This window comes from Macaca nemestrina, chromosome 18 (assembly GCF_043159975.1).
Source record: "Macaca nemestrina isolate mMacNem1 chromosome 18, mMacNem.hap1, whole genome shotgun sequence".
NCBI lineage: Eukaryota > Metazoa > Chordata > Mammalia > Primates > Cercopithecidae > Macaca > Macaca nemestrina.
This window is the reverse complement of record NC_092142.1, coordinates 28,392,277-28,407,533: the sequence shown is the minus strand read 5'-3', so window position 1 is coordinate 28,407,533 and position 15,257 is coordinate 28,392,277. Positions and strand designations below refer to the sequence as shown.

The window sequence follows — 15,257 nt, the reverse complement described above, 5'->3', positions numbered from 1 at the left end:
GTCCTGGGGCCTTGTTTTGAAAAAGACTTGAAATACACATAGGAAGAAAGCCATAAAAATAAATGTTCACTTGTCTCTGAAAAAAAAAAAGAAAGAAAAAAAAAGAAATATAAAAGCAAAACTTGGCTTCAGCCATTTTTTCTGACTGCTATGTCTTGTGAAGATCCCTGAGTACATGTAAAACAGATACAATTTGTATTCTTTCCTTTTTTCTTATTTATTTTTGAGACAGGGTCTCCTAAGTTGAGCAGGCGGATCTCATTCTCTTGGACTCAAGAGATGCTTGTGCCTCGACCTCCCAGTAGATAGGATTACAGATGATTCTCAATCTAGGCCTAGATTCAACTGAAGAGCCCACTAAGAGCTAAAAGACGCCTTGGAGATTACTCTGACTCCAGTACACAGGACATATATGAAGTCAGGTGGAGCACAGAGTAGGCCATCAGGAAGTGTGAGACGGAGGTCTGGTGGGAGAGCTGGCGACATTTACTGACATAAAGATCCCAGGGTGGCCGGGCGCGGTGGCTCAAGCCTGTAATCCCAGCACTTTGGGAGGCCGAGACGGGCGGATCACGAGGTCAGGAGATCGAGAGACGATCCCGGCTAACACGGTGAAACCCCGTCTCTACTAAAAAATACAAAAAAATAGCCGGGCGAGGTGGCGGGCGCCTGTAGTCCCAGCTACTCGGGAGGCTGAGGCAGGAGAATGGCGTAAACCCGGGAGGCGGAGCTTGCAGTGAGCTGAGATCCGGCCACTGCACTCCAGCCTGGGTGACAGAGCAAGACTCCGTCTCAAAAAAAAAAAAAAAAAAAAAAAAAAAGATCCCAGGGGAAGCAGGTTGGGGTAAGAAAGGGATGAGCTGGTTTTGAGCGGAGGAGTCTTGGGCCATCCGCGTAGGGGCAGGACCTGAGGGGAGCCGAGAGCCTGGCTGCAGCTAGAGGGAGACCGGCGGTCGGGAGGCGTCCTGCACAGCACATGGGAGAAACTCATAGAAGAGAGGACCCTCTGACCTTCTCAACCTTACCCTACTCTCCTGGCTGCTTCCGCCATCTAGAAGCTCCAAGGATTTCAAGCTCCAACAAGCCTACAATAGAGGAGGGTCTCCTGTATCCACTCCATGGCTTTTGTGAAAGGAAAATAAATCTTGGGGCCCCCAAATCACTACCCTAAAGGTAAAAGTCAAGCTGGGAACTGCTTAGGGCCAACCTGCCTCCCATTCTATTCAAAGTCACCCCTTTGCTGGCTGACATAGATGGATATCTGATTGCATCCTCTGGAAACGCTAATCAGAAACTCCAAAGAATGCAACCGTTTGTGCCTCACCTTCAGTTTCCTGGAAGCCCCTCCCTGCTTCGAGTCTTCCTGCCTTTGCTTCAAGTTGTCCCGCCTTTCCAGACAGAACCAATGTACTTACATACACTGATTGATGTCTCATGTCTCCATAAAATGTATAAAACTAAGCTGTGTCCCGACCACCTTGGGCACATGTCGTGAGGACTTCCTGAGGCTGTCACGCGCGTGTCGTCAACCTTGGCAAGAAATTGAGATCTATCTCGGAATTTCTGGGTTCACACTTTTTGCTCTCAACATTGGGAAGAGACTGCTGCCGCCGTTCCTGAGGACAAAAGGAGAGGGTGATGGGCTGGAGCCCGATTCTAAAAAGGTCCAGGGACGAAAACTAACTTCTGAGTTCACGACGGTTCCCTTCCGTGGGAGGCTCCTTTGTTTCTGCAAACCCGGGCTGAGCTCTGAGCTGTGCGGCCTCACCGGGCGGGGCCAGAGCATACTCGGTTGGTTTTCAAGGCCGGCGCCTGTAGCCGCAACGGCCATTTTTGATTAGGGCACGGAGAGACCGCTGCCTGGGGGTGGGGGCGGGGGGCGCCGTCCTGGGTACAATTGCGCAGGGGCAAAGGTCGAGAGGTCGCGCAGCCGCAGTTTTTTTTGAAGAAATAGTCCAGTTCTGACTATGGACTCGCAGCCATCGGCCCTTAGTTTCCATCCCCTCTAGTGGGCCCTCGGGGGTTATAGTGACCTCCCTCCTTCCCTTGGGACTGGGCCGGGGAGGTGTTCTCGGGCGCGGGAGGTTCCGTATGCCCAGGCCCGGCCAGGGGAGGTGACCGATTCGTCGCTGGGGCTGACAGTCCCCATGGCGCCGCCTCTGGCCCCGCTCCCTTCTCGGGATCCAAACGGGGCAGTACCCGAGTGGAGAAAGCCCAGGACCGTGAGCTTCGCCGACGTGGCCGTGTACTTCTCTCGGGAGGAGTGGGGCTGCCTGCGACCCGCGCAGAGGGCCCTGTACCGGGACGTGATGCGGGAGACCTACGGCCACCTGGGCGCGCTCGGTGAGAGCCCCACCTGCTCACCTGGGCCCTGCGCCCCCACACGCCCTGCCGCGCCTCTGGGAGCTGCGCGTGGAGTTGGGGGTCCCGGGGCCGGGCAGGCGGCCTCCCCACAGCGTGGGGTTTGCGTTCTTCTCCCCCAGGAGTCGGAGGCAGCAAGCCGGCGCTCATCTCCTGGGTGGAGGAGGAGGCCGAACTATGGGATCCAGCTGCCCGGGATCCGGAGGTGACGAAGTGTCCGACAGAAACGGACCCAGGTGGAGTATCGGGTGCTAAGTCCCATGGGGACTTCTCTGTTCCTGTCCCATCCCGGTTTCCTCTGCCACCTCCAGCTACCTGCTTAGCAGTTTCCTCTCTGAACTGCCTTCTCAACTACGGCCAGCAGGGTGAGACCTTGCCTTGGCCCCGGATGCAGCCTAGAAAGGGGCTGTGATGGGGGCTCTGGCCCTGCCATACCCGCCTCTAAGTCCTCACCTCTGCGTGGTCACTACACTCTGGGGGCTTTTTTGTTTTGCTTTAGAGATAGGGTCTCTGTTGCCCAGACTGAGGTGCAGTGGTGCCATCATAGCTCACTGCAGCCTCGAACTCCCGGGCTCAAGCAATCGGATCAAGCAATCCTCCCGCCTGGGCCTCCAGAGTACCTAAGACTGTAAAGGCACTAGGCACCACGCCTGGCTGTTTTTTTTGTTTTTTTTTTTTAATTAAAAATTTTTTTTAAAGAGGTGGAGGTCCTGGTGTGTTGCCCGGGCTGGTCTCGAATTCTAGCCATCCTCTATCTCGGCCTCCCAAAGCACTGGGATCACAGTCATGAGCCACCGCGCCTGGCCTCTAAGTTCCGTTGGCTCTACCTCCACATCATGACCCCCGCCCCAGTCGTTTTCCTGCAGGATGGTTCCTATGCCCCCTAGGCGCCCCCCCACCCCGCCCTCCCATTTCCTTCCTTCAGTTCTTGCCTCAGCCTTTGCAGAGTATCCAGCCCCACTGAACTTGGCCATGCCCGCCTGGTTCTGCCTTTCTTGGTGCTGTTCCTTCTGCCTAGAATATCGCCAGGTGTCCGCTCCTCCTTCTGGATCAGGCCCAGATGTTCATGTCATCTCTGCCCTTCCATGCGGTGACATTTCCCCAGTCCCGAGGCGGAATGGACTGTTTCTCCCTCCTGGCTCTGCCTGGCTCAGCAGCCGAGGAACAGGTGTCACTGCTCTATCTCCCAGGGGCAGTCGGGGGTCCAGCAGGCCTGTCCCTGTCCACACGGGCTGTGGGATTCAAGGACCAGGATGAGCCGAGCCTGAACTCTCTTGTCTTTATCTCCCAGCAGATTCCAGAAACGAGGAAGAGGAAAGACAAAGGGAAGGGATGGGAGCCCTGGAGAAGCCTGTCCCTGTGACCGCCGGGTCTCCTGGGCTGAAGGTTCCCCAAGCCCCCTTTACCAGGTTGGAGCAGCTGTCCAAGGCGCGGCGCCGGAGTCGCCCCCGCTTTTTTGTCCACCCCCCTGTCCCCCGAGCGGACCAGCGTCACGGCTGCTACGTGTGCGGGAAGAGCTTCGCCTGGCGCTCCACGCTGGTGGAGCACATCTACAGCCACAGGGGCGAGAAGCCCTTCTACTGCGCAGACTGTGGCAAGGGCTTTGGCCATGCTTCCTCCCTGAGCAAACACCGGGCCATCCATCGTGGGGAGCGGCCCCACCGCTGTTCCGAGTGTGGCAGGGCCTTCATGCGCCGCACGGCTCTGACTTCGCACCTGCGCGTCCACACCGGCGAGAAGCCCTACCGGTGCCCACAGTGTGGCCGCTGCTTCGGCCTGAAGACTGGCATGGCCAAGCACCAGTGGGTCCATCGGCCAGGGGGCGAGGGGCGCAGGGGCCGGCGCCCTGGGGGGCTGTCTGTGACCCTGATCCCTGGCCGTGGGGACCTGGACCCACCCGTGGGCTTCCAGCTGTACCCAGAGATGTTCCAGGAATGTGGATGAAGGCCTCAAAAGTGACTATCTAGACATTGCGGGAGGCCCGAGATGGGCTCAGGGGCCCGAACCTCTGCAGCGGCCTGCAGGGAGGTCCCAGAATCCACGGCAAGAGCTGGCCTGGGGTGTGGACATTCTGAACGTGGGCACTCAACAGCCTCTTCTGCCAGCACCTTGCTCCCCGCTGCCCTGGGCTCTCCAAGGCCACCTTTGCTGAGGCAGGGCTGAGGTGAGAACCCCCCAGACCTCCATACCGGGAAGCAAAAGCTGTTTCTCCTCCCAAAGGTGCTAAGAGGATTGAGGTAGAGGAGAACCTTGTTTTCTCTGTTTTTTCTTTTTACTTTTTTAATTTTTTGAGATGGAGTTTTGCTCTTGTTGCCCAGGCTGGAAGTGCAATGGTGCAATCTTCGCTCACTGCAATGTCCGCCTCCTGGGTTCAATCGATTCTCCTGCCTTAGCCACCTGAGTAGCTGGAATTACAGGCACACTATGCCTGGCTAATTTTTGTATTTTTAGTAGAGATGGGGTTTCACCATGTTGGCTAGGCTGGTCTCGAATTCCTGCCCTCAGGTGATCCACCCACCTCTGCCTCCCAAAGTGCTGGGATTACAGGCGTAAGCCACTTCACCTGGCCTTTTCTTTTTTATTCTTTGACCCTCCCACAGCACAATACCCATTGTCTGTTTATTTATTTACATATTTTTAAGACAGCATCTTGCTCATCACCCAGGCTGGAATGCAGTGGTGTGAACTGGGCTCACTGCAGCCTAGACCTGCTGGGCTCAAGGAATCCTCCTGCCCCAGCCTCTCAGATGGCTGAGACTACAGGTGGGCTACACTACGCCTGGCTAAGTTTTAGTTTTTTTTGCAGAGATGGGGTTCCCACTATGTTGATCAGGCTGGTCTCAAACTCCTGGGTTCAAGCAATTTGCCCACCTTGGCCTCCCAAAGTGCTGGGATTACAGGGGAGCCACCGCACTGGCCTCCATTGTCTTTTTGCTGCACAACTTAAAAAACCAGTGGCCCTGTACTGGATCTGGCCTGCAGTTGCTGTATTGATTTGGGCCCAGGCAGTGTTTTTAAGTAATAACAATTAGTGGTGAAGATTTAAAAGGTTATTTTGCACCAAAATCCAGGTTTCTGGCATCTCTAGAAAAATCCAAAGATTTTGCAAGTCCACCTAGGCTCTCAGAAAGTCGCTGTTGTTGGGAGCTGGGCCGGAGCCAGAACTCCCAACTTACCGTGGCCACTCATCCCATCAGCTCCTGACCAAGCACGCGTTGCCATTCATCATTGCTTGCTTCTAGTGTTTTTGGTGTTTAAAGTACAGCAAAGAAGAAAGGGAAGTATTTCTTGAACCCATGTCTGTGTCAAAACAGTCCTTGCATCTTTCCTGTCTTTAGGTACGCGCCATCTTTGCTGTCTTTAAGTATGTGCCATCTCGGGCAGAGAGGACTAGGCCAGGAACACCTGGTGTTAGATTTGTAGCCAGTGGCAACTGTACCCATCTGTATCCCCAAGCTCTACACAGAATCCCCCCAGCACTTCACGACTCCATTATCCATCTACCACTAATTCCTTTGTGGGCAGAGTCCAGCCATGGGCAGCACCTGCCCAAGGAGAGCAAGGGCCTGTGACCTCTGCTGGCCTGTGCACCCTCGCCTGTCACCCAGCTCAGCCCTGTGTCTGGCCTACCCAGGGAGGAAGAAACCAGATTTGTCAACCTGGAAGGAGGTAGAAGTTTTGGAGACAAGACACTGTGTCAAGTGAAGTAATGAACTGACTTTATTCCAACCTCATCTCCAATCCAACCCCACCAAGGTCTCTCTCCCTCAGCTTTTCTGGGGTGGGTTGACTCATGTGTCACCTTATCACAGGGACACATGGGGTGAGAAGAGGCACCGTGGCAGTAGGAGATACCTTTGTACCAGGTTTTAATTCCCAGTGTACATCCCAGTCCCCTCCCCTAACCCTCAACGCAGCCTGGGGAAAGCCCAGCTTGCAACACCAGTTCTCAGCCCAGACTGACAGCCAGATCTTGGCCCTGAGTATGCCAATTAAAGGTGCCATGATTATTACCTAGAGGTCTCTGAGTGCTTTGAAGTTTGTAAAGCTTATTTAGGGCCCAGAAGCCAGACTCCAACTCCTCTGCTTCCTGCCCTCATGACCCAACTTTCCAGCATTTCATCAACTTTTTTAGTGTCATGAAACCCTTAAGCCTTAGCCCCACCCCATTCTCAGCTCCTTAGTTCGTGGTGTAGATATTTCCACCTAGAGGCAGGGCCGGGCTGAGTATCTTTTAAAAATGTAGCTACTCTCGGCTGGAGTTGTTGCTCACACCTGTAATCCCAGCACTTTGGGAGGCTGAGGCGGGCAGGTCACGAGGTCAGGAGACCGAGACCATCCAGGCTAACATGGTGAAACCCCGTCTCCACTAAAGATACATTTAAAAAAAAAAAATTGCCAGGCATGGTGGCACGTGCCTATAGTCCTAGCTACTCAGGAGGCTGAGAGGAGAACCGCTTGAACTCAGAGGCGGAGGTTGCACTGAGCAGAGATAGCGCCACTGCACTCCAGCCTGGGCAGCAGTGAGACTCCATCTCAAAAAAAAAAAAAAAAAAAAAAGTAGCTACTCCCTGGGCCCAGTTCCTCATCTATTGAATGAGAATCTCCAGGGATAGAATTTGATGCCTGTGAAAGTTTGAGAGAACCACTGCTGGGAACAAAACATTATTTTCAAACTGCTCTTAGTTTTGCAAGAGTAGTGGTTGATCCCGGGGCCTGTCCCCAGTGTCAGGCATACACAAAGACTTCCATTTCTTTGTTCTTTCCAAAGGGCCCTGTACCGTGGCCGCTGTCTTCCTGGGTACCTAGGATCATGTTCAGTACACTGGGGCATCTCCTGTAGCATCAGATGGAAGGCCTTTAAGAGGGCTTGTGCTTTGCATGAGGGGAGGGAGCAATGCACACGGAATCTCCTCTCACTGCGAACGTCTGTGAGGGCTCGCTCTATCCTGCAGCACTGGCCACGTTGGCTCGACCATAAACCTTGGCTGCACACTGAATGGCTCTGCCCTAGTGCTGTGCATGCCAGGAGACAATGCTGTGAACAAAGTGACCACCCGACTCAGGACATGCGCAGGGTTCATCCTCATGGATGCAGAGGTAGGACAAGGCCAGTGGACTCCCAAGTTTCTCCTGCCTTGGATTAGCTGGTGTTGGGTCACTGGGCTTGGAGCCTCTCACTGCTGTGGCTGTGTGTCAGGTGGAGGCTGGCTTCCTTGTGAAGTCCCTATGCCTAGATGGCACCCTGGTCCTGGAGGAGGCTGGCTGGAACTTAGCCACTCTTACTCCAGGTGCCAGTGAGGCTGAATTTGCACGTGGAAATGCGGGTGCCTGGGCAGCGTGAAGTCTTGGCCCAGCTTCTGCTACACCTGGGACTTGTGGCTCATAAGAGTGCAGGCAGCGGACGGTGTCAGAGCTGTGGTTGGAGGTCTCACCACTCATTTTTAGGGTGTGGCTGCTCTCCTGTGTGAATTTTCGTGGATCAGCAAGTTGGAGGTCAGAGAAAAATATCTTGTGGAGATTTGTTTCCTACCTGAGTGCTTTGGGGATGACCAGAGAGTACCCCATGTCCAGCTCTTCCCAAAACTTGTCCTCTTGTAGGCTGTCCTGACTGTGGACTCTAGTACTGGACCATGTAAGCCATTCTTAGCAAAGGTTTCAGGACAAACACATTGGGATGGGAGAGAGCTGTGGAGCTGGAAGTTGTTCCTCTGGAGGGCAAAAAGTTTTCCCCGCTTCATTTGTGGGATGAGCTCTTGTGATTTTATTTGTAAGCCTTTATATTACTATTATTATTAGAGATAGAGTCCTGCTCTGTCACTCAGACAAGAGTGCAGTAGCGAGATCTCGGCTCACTGCAACCTCTGCCTCCCCGTTTCAAGGGATTCTCCTGCCTCAGCCTCCTAAGTAGCTGGGATTACAGGTGCCCGCCATCGCGCCTGGCTAATTTTTGTATTTTTTAGTAGAGACGGGGTTTCACCAATTTGGCCAGGCTGGTCTCGAACTCCTGACCTCGTGATCCACCTGCCTGGGCCTCTCAAAGTGCTGGGATTACAGACATGAGCCACCGCGCCCCGCCTGTAAGCCTTTAGATAGTTTCTCTCCACTTTTTACCACTTGGCATTCTCCAAGTTCTTGTTCTCATCCCTTTTCATGAAGAAGAGGCCATCCTTCTTCCCAAACATTCTCTTCCCTTCATTTGTCTGGGTAGGCGACAAGAAAACACGATCCATGGCTCCTGCATGCTCCTAAGGGGCATCGGGCTCATTAACTGTCAAGAACGCTGCCAAACTTGTTTCAGCACGAAGCGTAGAAAAAAAGACAATAATTGGATGATATTAAGTTGTCTGTCCAGGCTCACTTCCTCAATTCAAAGCTGCACCCGAGGCAGTGTTTCTCAGGTTCCCTTCCTCTGCAAGCCTCCATTCGAGTCAGACAAGACTGGAGAATTGTTAGATGATGCCTCGAAGGCCAGATGGTTCTCTCAGTCCAATTCTCCTCTGTATCACCCTCACCTGGAAGGAATCCTGCCTCCCTGTGAGGAAATCCAGCAACCAGGGACAAAGGCTGCCAGGGATTGAGTTAAACTCAGGCGCTGGGGAAGGTGGAGGGGAGAGGCAAGGGGTGTGAGGCTGACGAGGAGGAAGGGTGTCTGTTCTCAGATCTTCTGGCTTTCATAAAACATAATAGAGGTTAAGTAGGGGCGGGAAAAGTTTTGAAGGCACAGGCCCGGCTGGATGGGAGACGCCTGACACCTCCTCCCATTACCTCCTGCAGGGGCTTCTGGCCGACAGGGGAGGCGGACCCGACCAGAGCGCCCCCGGCCAATCAGGAAGGCGCCTGGCGTTCCCTGGCGACCATTAACGCCCCGCCGTCCGCGGGGTTGGAGGAGGCGGGGCGGCTAGAGCACGAGCCCCATCGGCCAACCGCCAGGCTTCCTGGCGCGGAGAAGCGGTGCCTCTGGGAGCCGGGGCGGGGCTGTCTCCTTGGCAACTATCCTAGCCCTCTAGGAGGGAGGAGGGGGATCAGGAGAGCCGAGCGGGGTGGGGACCGGAGGAACGGGAGCGGGCGCGCAGGTGCGGGGGAGCGGAGTTCCAGGAGGGGGTCCCAGGCTCCAGGACCTCGGCGAGGCCAAGGGTAGTCCGTCCCGGTTCCCGAGGCGCTGCCGGAGCTGACCCGGAGGCCCGGGAGGGGAGGGAGAGAGACACCGCCCCCGCTGGCGCCGGGAAGCGTCGCTCCTTCTCGCTGACCTTGGTCTCGCTTGTCGCCTCGCCCTTGGCCACACGCACCGACAACGCGGGGCCAGGGAGATGGACAGACGGGCCTTTGGAGGGACGGGGACCTAGAACATAGGCACACATACTGCCCCGGTAGCCCAGTGGGCTCCCGGGTGTCAGGTCCTTGCCCACCCCGAGGCCGGGCCCCTCCAGCCCAGGGTTAATGCCAACGAGTTTCCACCTCCAGCGGCTCCTAGAGAGGCCGCGGCGCGAGCCGGCGGGGGGACCTGGCCGCGGACGGACACTTCCTGTGCGGGGGAGGGGGGCCGGGCGGCCGTTGGACAGCGCAGCCCAGCCCGGGGCCGGGGGCCAGACGGTGGGGGCTCGGGCGGGAGCGGGGCCGGGGGCCGCCGGGGTAGTCGCGAAGCCCCTCATCCCCGAGGCCGCGACGCGCGGGGGCCGGTGAGGGCCACGGGGAGGCCGAGACCTTGGGAGGGGGCGGGGCCGCGGGCAGGGGAGGGGCCCGGCGCGCTGGAGAGGCGCGGGGTCAAGACGTCCGGCCTTGGGGGCTCGGGCTGGGCCGCCGCGTCCCTTGGGCGGCGCTGAGCGGGCGGGCGGGCGGCGGGGCCCCGGGGCTCAGGGCAACCCAGGCCGGGTCGCAGGATCGGCCGCCATCGCCGCCGCCGCTGCACGGGGAGCCCGCGGGGATGGAGCGGGAGGCGTCGCCGTGGGGCCTCGAGCCCCAGGATGTGCAGAGTTCTGACGAAATGAGGAGCCCCGAAGGGTCCCTCAGAGGTGAGGAGGGAGCGCCCGTCCGAGGAGTGGACCTGCGAGCAGGAGAAGGGACTGTGGCTCCAGGGAGGGAGCGAGGGCCCGGGGCTGGGACACCTGGGACTCGGAGGAGGGGCAGGCGGGGACTGGGGTGTCCTGGGTCCGCTGAGGGGGGCGTGGGAATTTCAGCACTTGTCTAGGGGCCAGCAACCCTGCTTGTGAGGTGGGAGGTGTGTGGTTGCTAATAGACCAAATGACCTTCCAGGTCTCACTCGATCTGGATTTTCTGTAATTCTCTGATCCTGCAGGCAACATGAGTGAGAATGAGGAAGAGGAAATTTCTCAGCAAGAAGGCACTGGGGACTATGAAGTCGAAGAGATACCATTTGGGCTTGAACCCCAGAGCCCTGGGTTTGAGCCACAAAGCCCCGAGTTTGAACCCCAAAGCCCCAGATTTGAGCCTGAAAGCCCGGGATTTGAGTCCCGAAGCCCTGGGCTGGTGCCCCCAAGCCCTGAGTTTGCACCCAGAAGCCCTGAATCAGATTCTCAGAGCCCTGAGTTTGAATCCCAGAGCCCTAGGTATGAACCCCAAAGCCCAGGCTACGAACCCCGGAGCCCCGGCTACGAACCCCGGAGCCCTAGCTATGAATCTGAGAGCTCTAGATATGAATCCCAGAACCCTGAGCTCAAAACCCAAAGCCCAGAATTGGAAGCTCAAAGTTCCAAATTCCAGGAGGGTGCAGAGATGCTTCTGAACCCCGAGGAAAAGAGTCCCTTGAATATCTCTATAGGAGTTCACCCCCTGGACTCCTTCACTCAGGGGTTTGGGGAGCAGCCCACAGGAGACCTGCCCATAGGACCACCTTTTGAGATGCCCACAGGGGCCCTGCTGTCTACACCACAGTTTGAGATGCTTCAGAATCCCCTGGGTCTCACAGGAGCCCTTCGAGGTCCAAGCCGGCGGGGTGGCCGGGCCAGGGGTGGGCAGGGCCCTCGGCCTAACATCTGCGGCATCTGCGGGAAGAGCTTCGGGCGGGGTTCCACCCTGATCCAGCACCAGCGCATTCACACCGGTGAGAAGCCCTACAAATGTGAGGTCTGCAGCAAGGCCTTTTCCCAGAGCTCTGACCTCATCAAACACCAGCGCACCCACACTGGCGAGCGACCCTACAAATGTCCCCGTTGCGGCAAGGCCTTCGCTGACAGCTCTTACCTGCTTCGCCACCAGCGCACTCACTCTGGCCAGAAGCCCTACAAGTGCCCACATTGTGGCAAGGCCTTCGGCGACAGCTCCTACCTCCTGCGACACCAGCGCACCCACAGCCACGAGAGGCCCTACAGCTGCACCGAGTGCGGCAAGTGCTATAGCCAGAACTCGTCCCTGCGCAGCCATCAGAGGGTGCACACCGGTCAGAGGCCCTTCAGCTGTGGCATCTGCGGCAAGAGCTTCTCCCAGCGGTCGGCCCTTATCCCCCATGCCCGCAGCCACGCCCGGGAGAAGCCCTTCAAGTGCCCTGAGTGCGGCAAGCGCTTTGGCCAGAGCTCGGTGCTGGCCATCCACGCCCGCACCCACCTGCCAGGCCGCACCTATAGCTGCCCCGACTGCGGCAAGACCTTCAATCGCTCCTCCACGCTCATCCAGCACCAGCGCTCCCACACGGGCGAGCGGCCCTACAGGTGCGCTGTGTGCGGCAAGGGCTTCTGCCGCTCCTCCACGCTGCTGCAGCATCACCGGGTGCACAGCGGTGAGCGGCCCTACAAGTGCGATGACTGCGGAAAGGCCTTCTCCCAGAGCTCCGACCTCATCCGCCACCAGCGGACCCATGCGGCGGGCCGGCGCTGACCCATGGCCCCAGCAGGGGTGGGAGGTTTGGGCAGAAGATAAGGGGCCAGGGAACTAGAAGAACCTTTAGGGAGGATAGTGGAGAAGCCGCAGCAGGATGGAGGAGCTGAGGATGCTGGAAGAAGAGGGCCAGGGTGGAGGAAGTGACATGCCCTGGAGACTTGTGGGAAGTGGGTTGGAGGGAGGCCAGGCCGGCAGCGGGAGGCCCTGGGAGAAATGGAGAGAGGTCAGTGGAGGGCTGGCCTCGCAGTGGTGGCTCCTCGGTGGGTGCCTGGCTTGGCAACGTGCTAGAGCAGGGAGGGGGGAGGGCGGGGGATTACCTAATTAGAGTGGGTTAGCTTAGATTGGTAGCTGCTGAAACCCTTGTTGAGTCAGGAGCAGATAAAAGGGTAGGTGGGGTGGGGAGTGGGGCCTCGGGGTGGGGCCTGGGCCTCTGCGTGCAAACCCCAGCCTCCCTCTTTTTCCTCAGGCTTTGGAGCCCCTGAGTTTGAGTTCAATAAAAACTTTTATGTGGTAAACGAGACTTGTCCTTAAAACATGTGCGTGGACAGCGCCCTGGGAAGTGGGAGACACCAGTAGTAGCCAGGGGCCTTATCTGGGTAGTGCGTTGCTGCTGCTGCTGCTAGAAAACAGGTCTGGCTGTGTTGCAGCGCGCCACCGCGCCTGGTTGGAAGTGCTATTTTTTTCTTTATTTTTTTTGAGATGGAGTCTTACTCTGTCACCCAGGCTGGAGTGCGATGGTGTGGTCTCGACTCACCGCAATCTCCACCTCCTGGGTTCAAGTGATTCTCCTGCCTCAGCCTCCCGAGTAGCTGGGATTACAGGTGCCTGCCACCGCGCCTGGCTAAATTGTTTTGTATTTTTAGTAGAGATGGGGTTTTCACCATGTTGGCCGGGCTGGTCTTGAACTCCTGACCTCATGTGATCCGCTCACCTCAGCCTCCCAGAGTGCTGGGATTACAGATGTGAGCCACTGCGCCTGGCTTTTTTTTTTTTTTTTTGGAGGCAGTATCTTGCTCTGTGGCCCAGGCTGGATTGCAGTGATGTGACCATTGCTCACTGCAGCCTTGACCTCCTGTGCTCATGTGATCCTTCTGTCTCAGTCTCCTGAGTAGCTGGGACTACAGGTACGTGCAATCAGGCTCAAATAAGTTTTTATATTTTAATTTTTTATAGAGACAAGGTTTTGCCATGTTGCCCAGGTTGGTCTCAAACTCCTGGCCTCGAAGGATCCTCCCGCCTTGGGTTCCCAAAGTGCTGGGAATACAGTTGTGAGCCATAGAACACAGCCAGACATGTTCACTTAATTGAGTAGGGCTGCAATATTGCACCAGCACAAAAACACCACAAAACTGGACAGAATTTCACATTTATTGGATAAATACACGCAGGCACAGTGCTTGGCACTGGGGCTCCAAGTGAACAGACGTGGTTCCCACTTTGAGCTCAGTCTTTCTGTGGGAGCCATTGCACAGGTGTGATGGGTCCTGGGAGAGGGTGTGGAGCCAGGGCAGGGACAGAGCCTGGGAAGACGGCCTCCAAGGATGGGGATGTCACAGGCCCATGCCTTCTTTTTATTTTTTCCTCCAGACGGAGTCTCGCTCTGTTGCTGCCCAGGCTGGAGTATAATGGCACAATCTTGGCTCACCACAACCTTCACCTCCCGGGTTCAAGCGATTCTCCTACCTCAGCCTCTTGAGTAGCTGGAACTACAGGCGTGTGCCACCACGCCTGGCTTTTGCATTTTTAGTAGAAATGGGATTTTGCCAGGCTGGTCTTTACCTGACCTCAGGTGATCCACCCTCCTTGGCCTCCCAAAGTGCTGGGATTACAGGCATGAACCACCACGCCCAGTCCATCCCCTCTTTTTCTGTATCTTCCCACAGGCTTTGTCATTAATTCAATGAAATTGTGTCAAGCACCTACTAGATGTCCCACGCCCTGACATATCACGAGGCATCCCAAGGTGAACAAGACAAGTATGACCTTTACCCTCAGAGTTCACTGAAAGATAGCTGCTAAGTATGTCAATCATTAAACAGGGAAAAACATCCAGGCTGCTGGATGAAGAAACATGACGTATGCTTTGAAGGAGTAGTGCAGGCTGGAGGAAGTGTGAAAGACGTGGGGACCCAACCGAGTCTGACATGTGAGCTAGGATCTGCCAGCCGAGGAAGGAGGGGTGGCCAGGTGGAAGGTTCAGACAGAGGGAGCCGTCTGGGTGAATGCAGGAAGACAGGAAGGAGCCTGGCCTGGGAGAAAGGCTGGTGTCACTGGAGCTTCAACAAGGAGGCAGCATGGCTCTAGAATAGGTTGGGGAAGGCCACAAAGGTCTCATTTTGCAGGGTGCTGAAAGGCATGCCAAGGAATTTGGTCTTTGGCCAAGAGCAAGGCATGTGCCGCAGTCATGTAGTGAGACAGGTCACATTTGCTCTCTGCCAGCAGAAGAGACTGGACTCCAGTGCAGGGGAGTGGGCAGGGAGAGGTTCTGCGGAGGGGGAGGCATCTGTGGACATCTCAGGGAAGGTGTGAGGGCCAGAACATCCCTAGGTCCTGAGACTACAGTTTCTCCACATTTAGATCAGACATTCTCTTCCAAGGAAGGAAACCAAGAAAGGCTGGTGGACCGTCTGGTAATGACAAACCCTCACTTTTGCAGCCCTCCTGGCTGGTCCCTCAGCAGGTCCTCCCTATGAGCCTGCAAAGGAGACAGGCAGGCATGAGCTCCATGTTCAAGATAGGGAAACTGAGGGCCAAGGAGGGGCAGTGACTCGCCCGAGGGCACACAGCGGAATGCAGGCGGAGGCAGAGTGGCCCTGGGCGTCCTGAGTTCAGTTCTGGACCCTCTGCACATCACAGGCCTGGACTCAGTCCTTGCCACCACCACTCTCAGAGTCCTCCTCGTGGAGGGGTTTCAGGCAGCCCGGATCCCCAGCCTCTTCCCCAGACGCCGGCTGCCCAGAGTCTTCTGCAGGGATTCCATTCGGGACACCTCCGCCAGCCTCCATCTTCTCCTTCAGGTTCCGTTTGAAGAAACCAACCTGTACAAAGACAAAATTTGAATG

The 15,257-nt window shown here is 56.5% G+C and overlaps 3 protein-coding genes across 8 annotated transcripts in view; 2 read left to right on the top strand and 1 right to left on the bottom strand.

Moving 5' to 3' along the window:
• Window positions 1–1,406: 1,406 nt before the first annotated feature.
• Window positions 1,407–6,374, top strand: LOC105482919 (zinc finger protein 747). 5 transcript variants are annotated; one of them, XM_071084406.1, is made up of 3 exons: window positions 1,407–1,791; window positions 2,484–2,597; window positions 3,656–6,374. In XM_071084406.1, exons 1-3 carry the CDS (start codon window positions 1,428–1,430, stop codon window positions 4,303–4,305), a joined length of 1,128 nt encoding a protein of 375 aa, XP_070940507.1. In that variant the 5' UTR covers window positions 1,407–1,427; the 3' UTR covers window positions 4,306–6,374. The 5 variants fall into 5 exon arrangements, with proteins under 5 accessions (XP_070940507.1, XP_070940506.1, XP_011741693.2 ...); XM_071084405.1 differs by having other exon boundaries at window positions 3,653–6,374; XM_011743391.2 differs by lacking the exon at window positions 1,407–1,791 and adding an exon at window positions 1,870–2,343 and having other exon boundaries at window positions 3,653–6,374.
• Window positions 4,323–12,711, top strand: LOC139355281 (zinc finger protein 768). Of its 2 annotated transcripts, none has more exons than XM_071084404.1 (2): window positions 4,323–4,525; window positions 10,658–12,604. In XM_071084404.1, the coding sequence occupies exon 2, from the start codon at window positions 10,663–10,665 to the stop codon at window positions 12,190–12,192; it is 1,530 nt and encodes a 509-aa protein (XP_070940505.1). In that variant the 5' UTR covers window positions 4,323–4,525; window positions 10,658–10,662; the 3' UTR covers window positions 12,193–12,604. The 2 variants fall into 2 exon arrangements, with proteins under 2 accessions (XP_070940505.1, XP_011741692.1); XM_011743390.3 differs by lacking the exon at window positions 4,323–4,525 and adding an exon at window positions 10,128–10,373 and having other exon boundaries at window positions 10,658–12,711.
• An 834-nt stretch (window positions 12,712–13,545) lies between these two features.
• The window catches only part of LOC105483005 (integrin subunit alpha L), a 53,503-nt gene continuing 51,791 nt past the window's right edge, over window positions 13,546–15,257 (bottom strand). The window contains exon 31 of the mRNA XM_071084403.1: window positions 13,546–15,233. Coding sequence (XP_070940504.1) covers window positions 15,060–15,233 — 174 coding nt within the window. The 3' untranslated portion in view covers window positions 13,546–15,059. The remainder of the gene's footprint in view (window positions 15,234–15,257) is intronic.

Excerpts from the sequence above, each read along its gene's own strand:
- LOC105482919 (XM_071084405.1), top strand. The coding sequence starts at position 1,428 with ATGTCTCATGTCTCCATAAAATGTATAAAACTAAGCTGTGTCCCGACC. Across the intron at positions 1,792-2,483 it reads GCGGGGCCAGAGCATACTCG|GAGTCGGAGGCAGCAAGCCG; the intron begins GTTGGTTTTCAA and ends CTTCTCCCCCAG. Across the intron at positions 2,598-3,652 it reads TCCGACAGAAACGGACCCAG|CAGATTCCAGAAACGAGGAA; the intron begins GTGGAGTATCGG and ends TTTATCTCCCAG.
- LOC139355281 (XM_011743390.3), top strand. The coding sequence starts at position 10,286 with ATGGAGCGGGAGGCGTCGCCGTGGGGCCTCGAGCCCCAGGATGTGCAG. Across the intron at positions 10,374-10,657 it reads CCCCGAAGGGTCCCTCAGAG|GCAACATGAGTGAGAATGAG; the intron begins GTGAGGAGGGAG and ends CTGATCCTGCAG.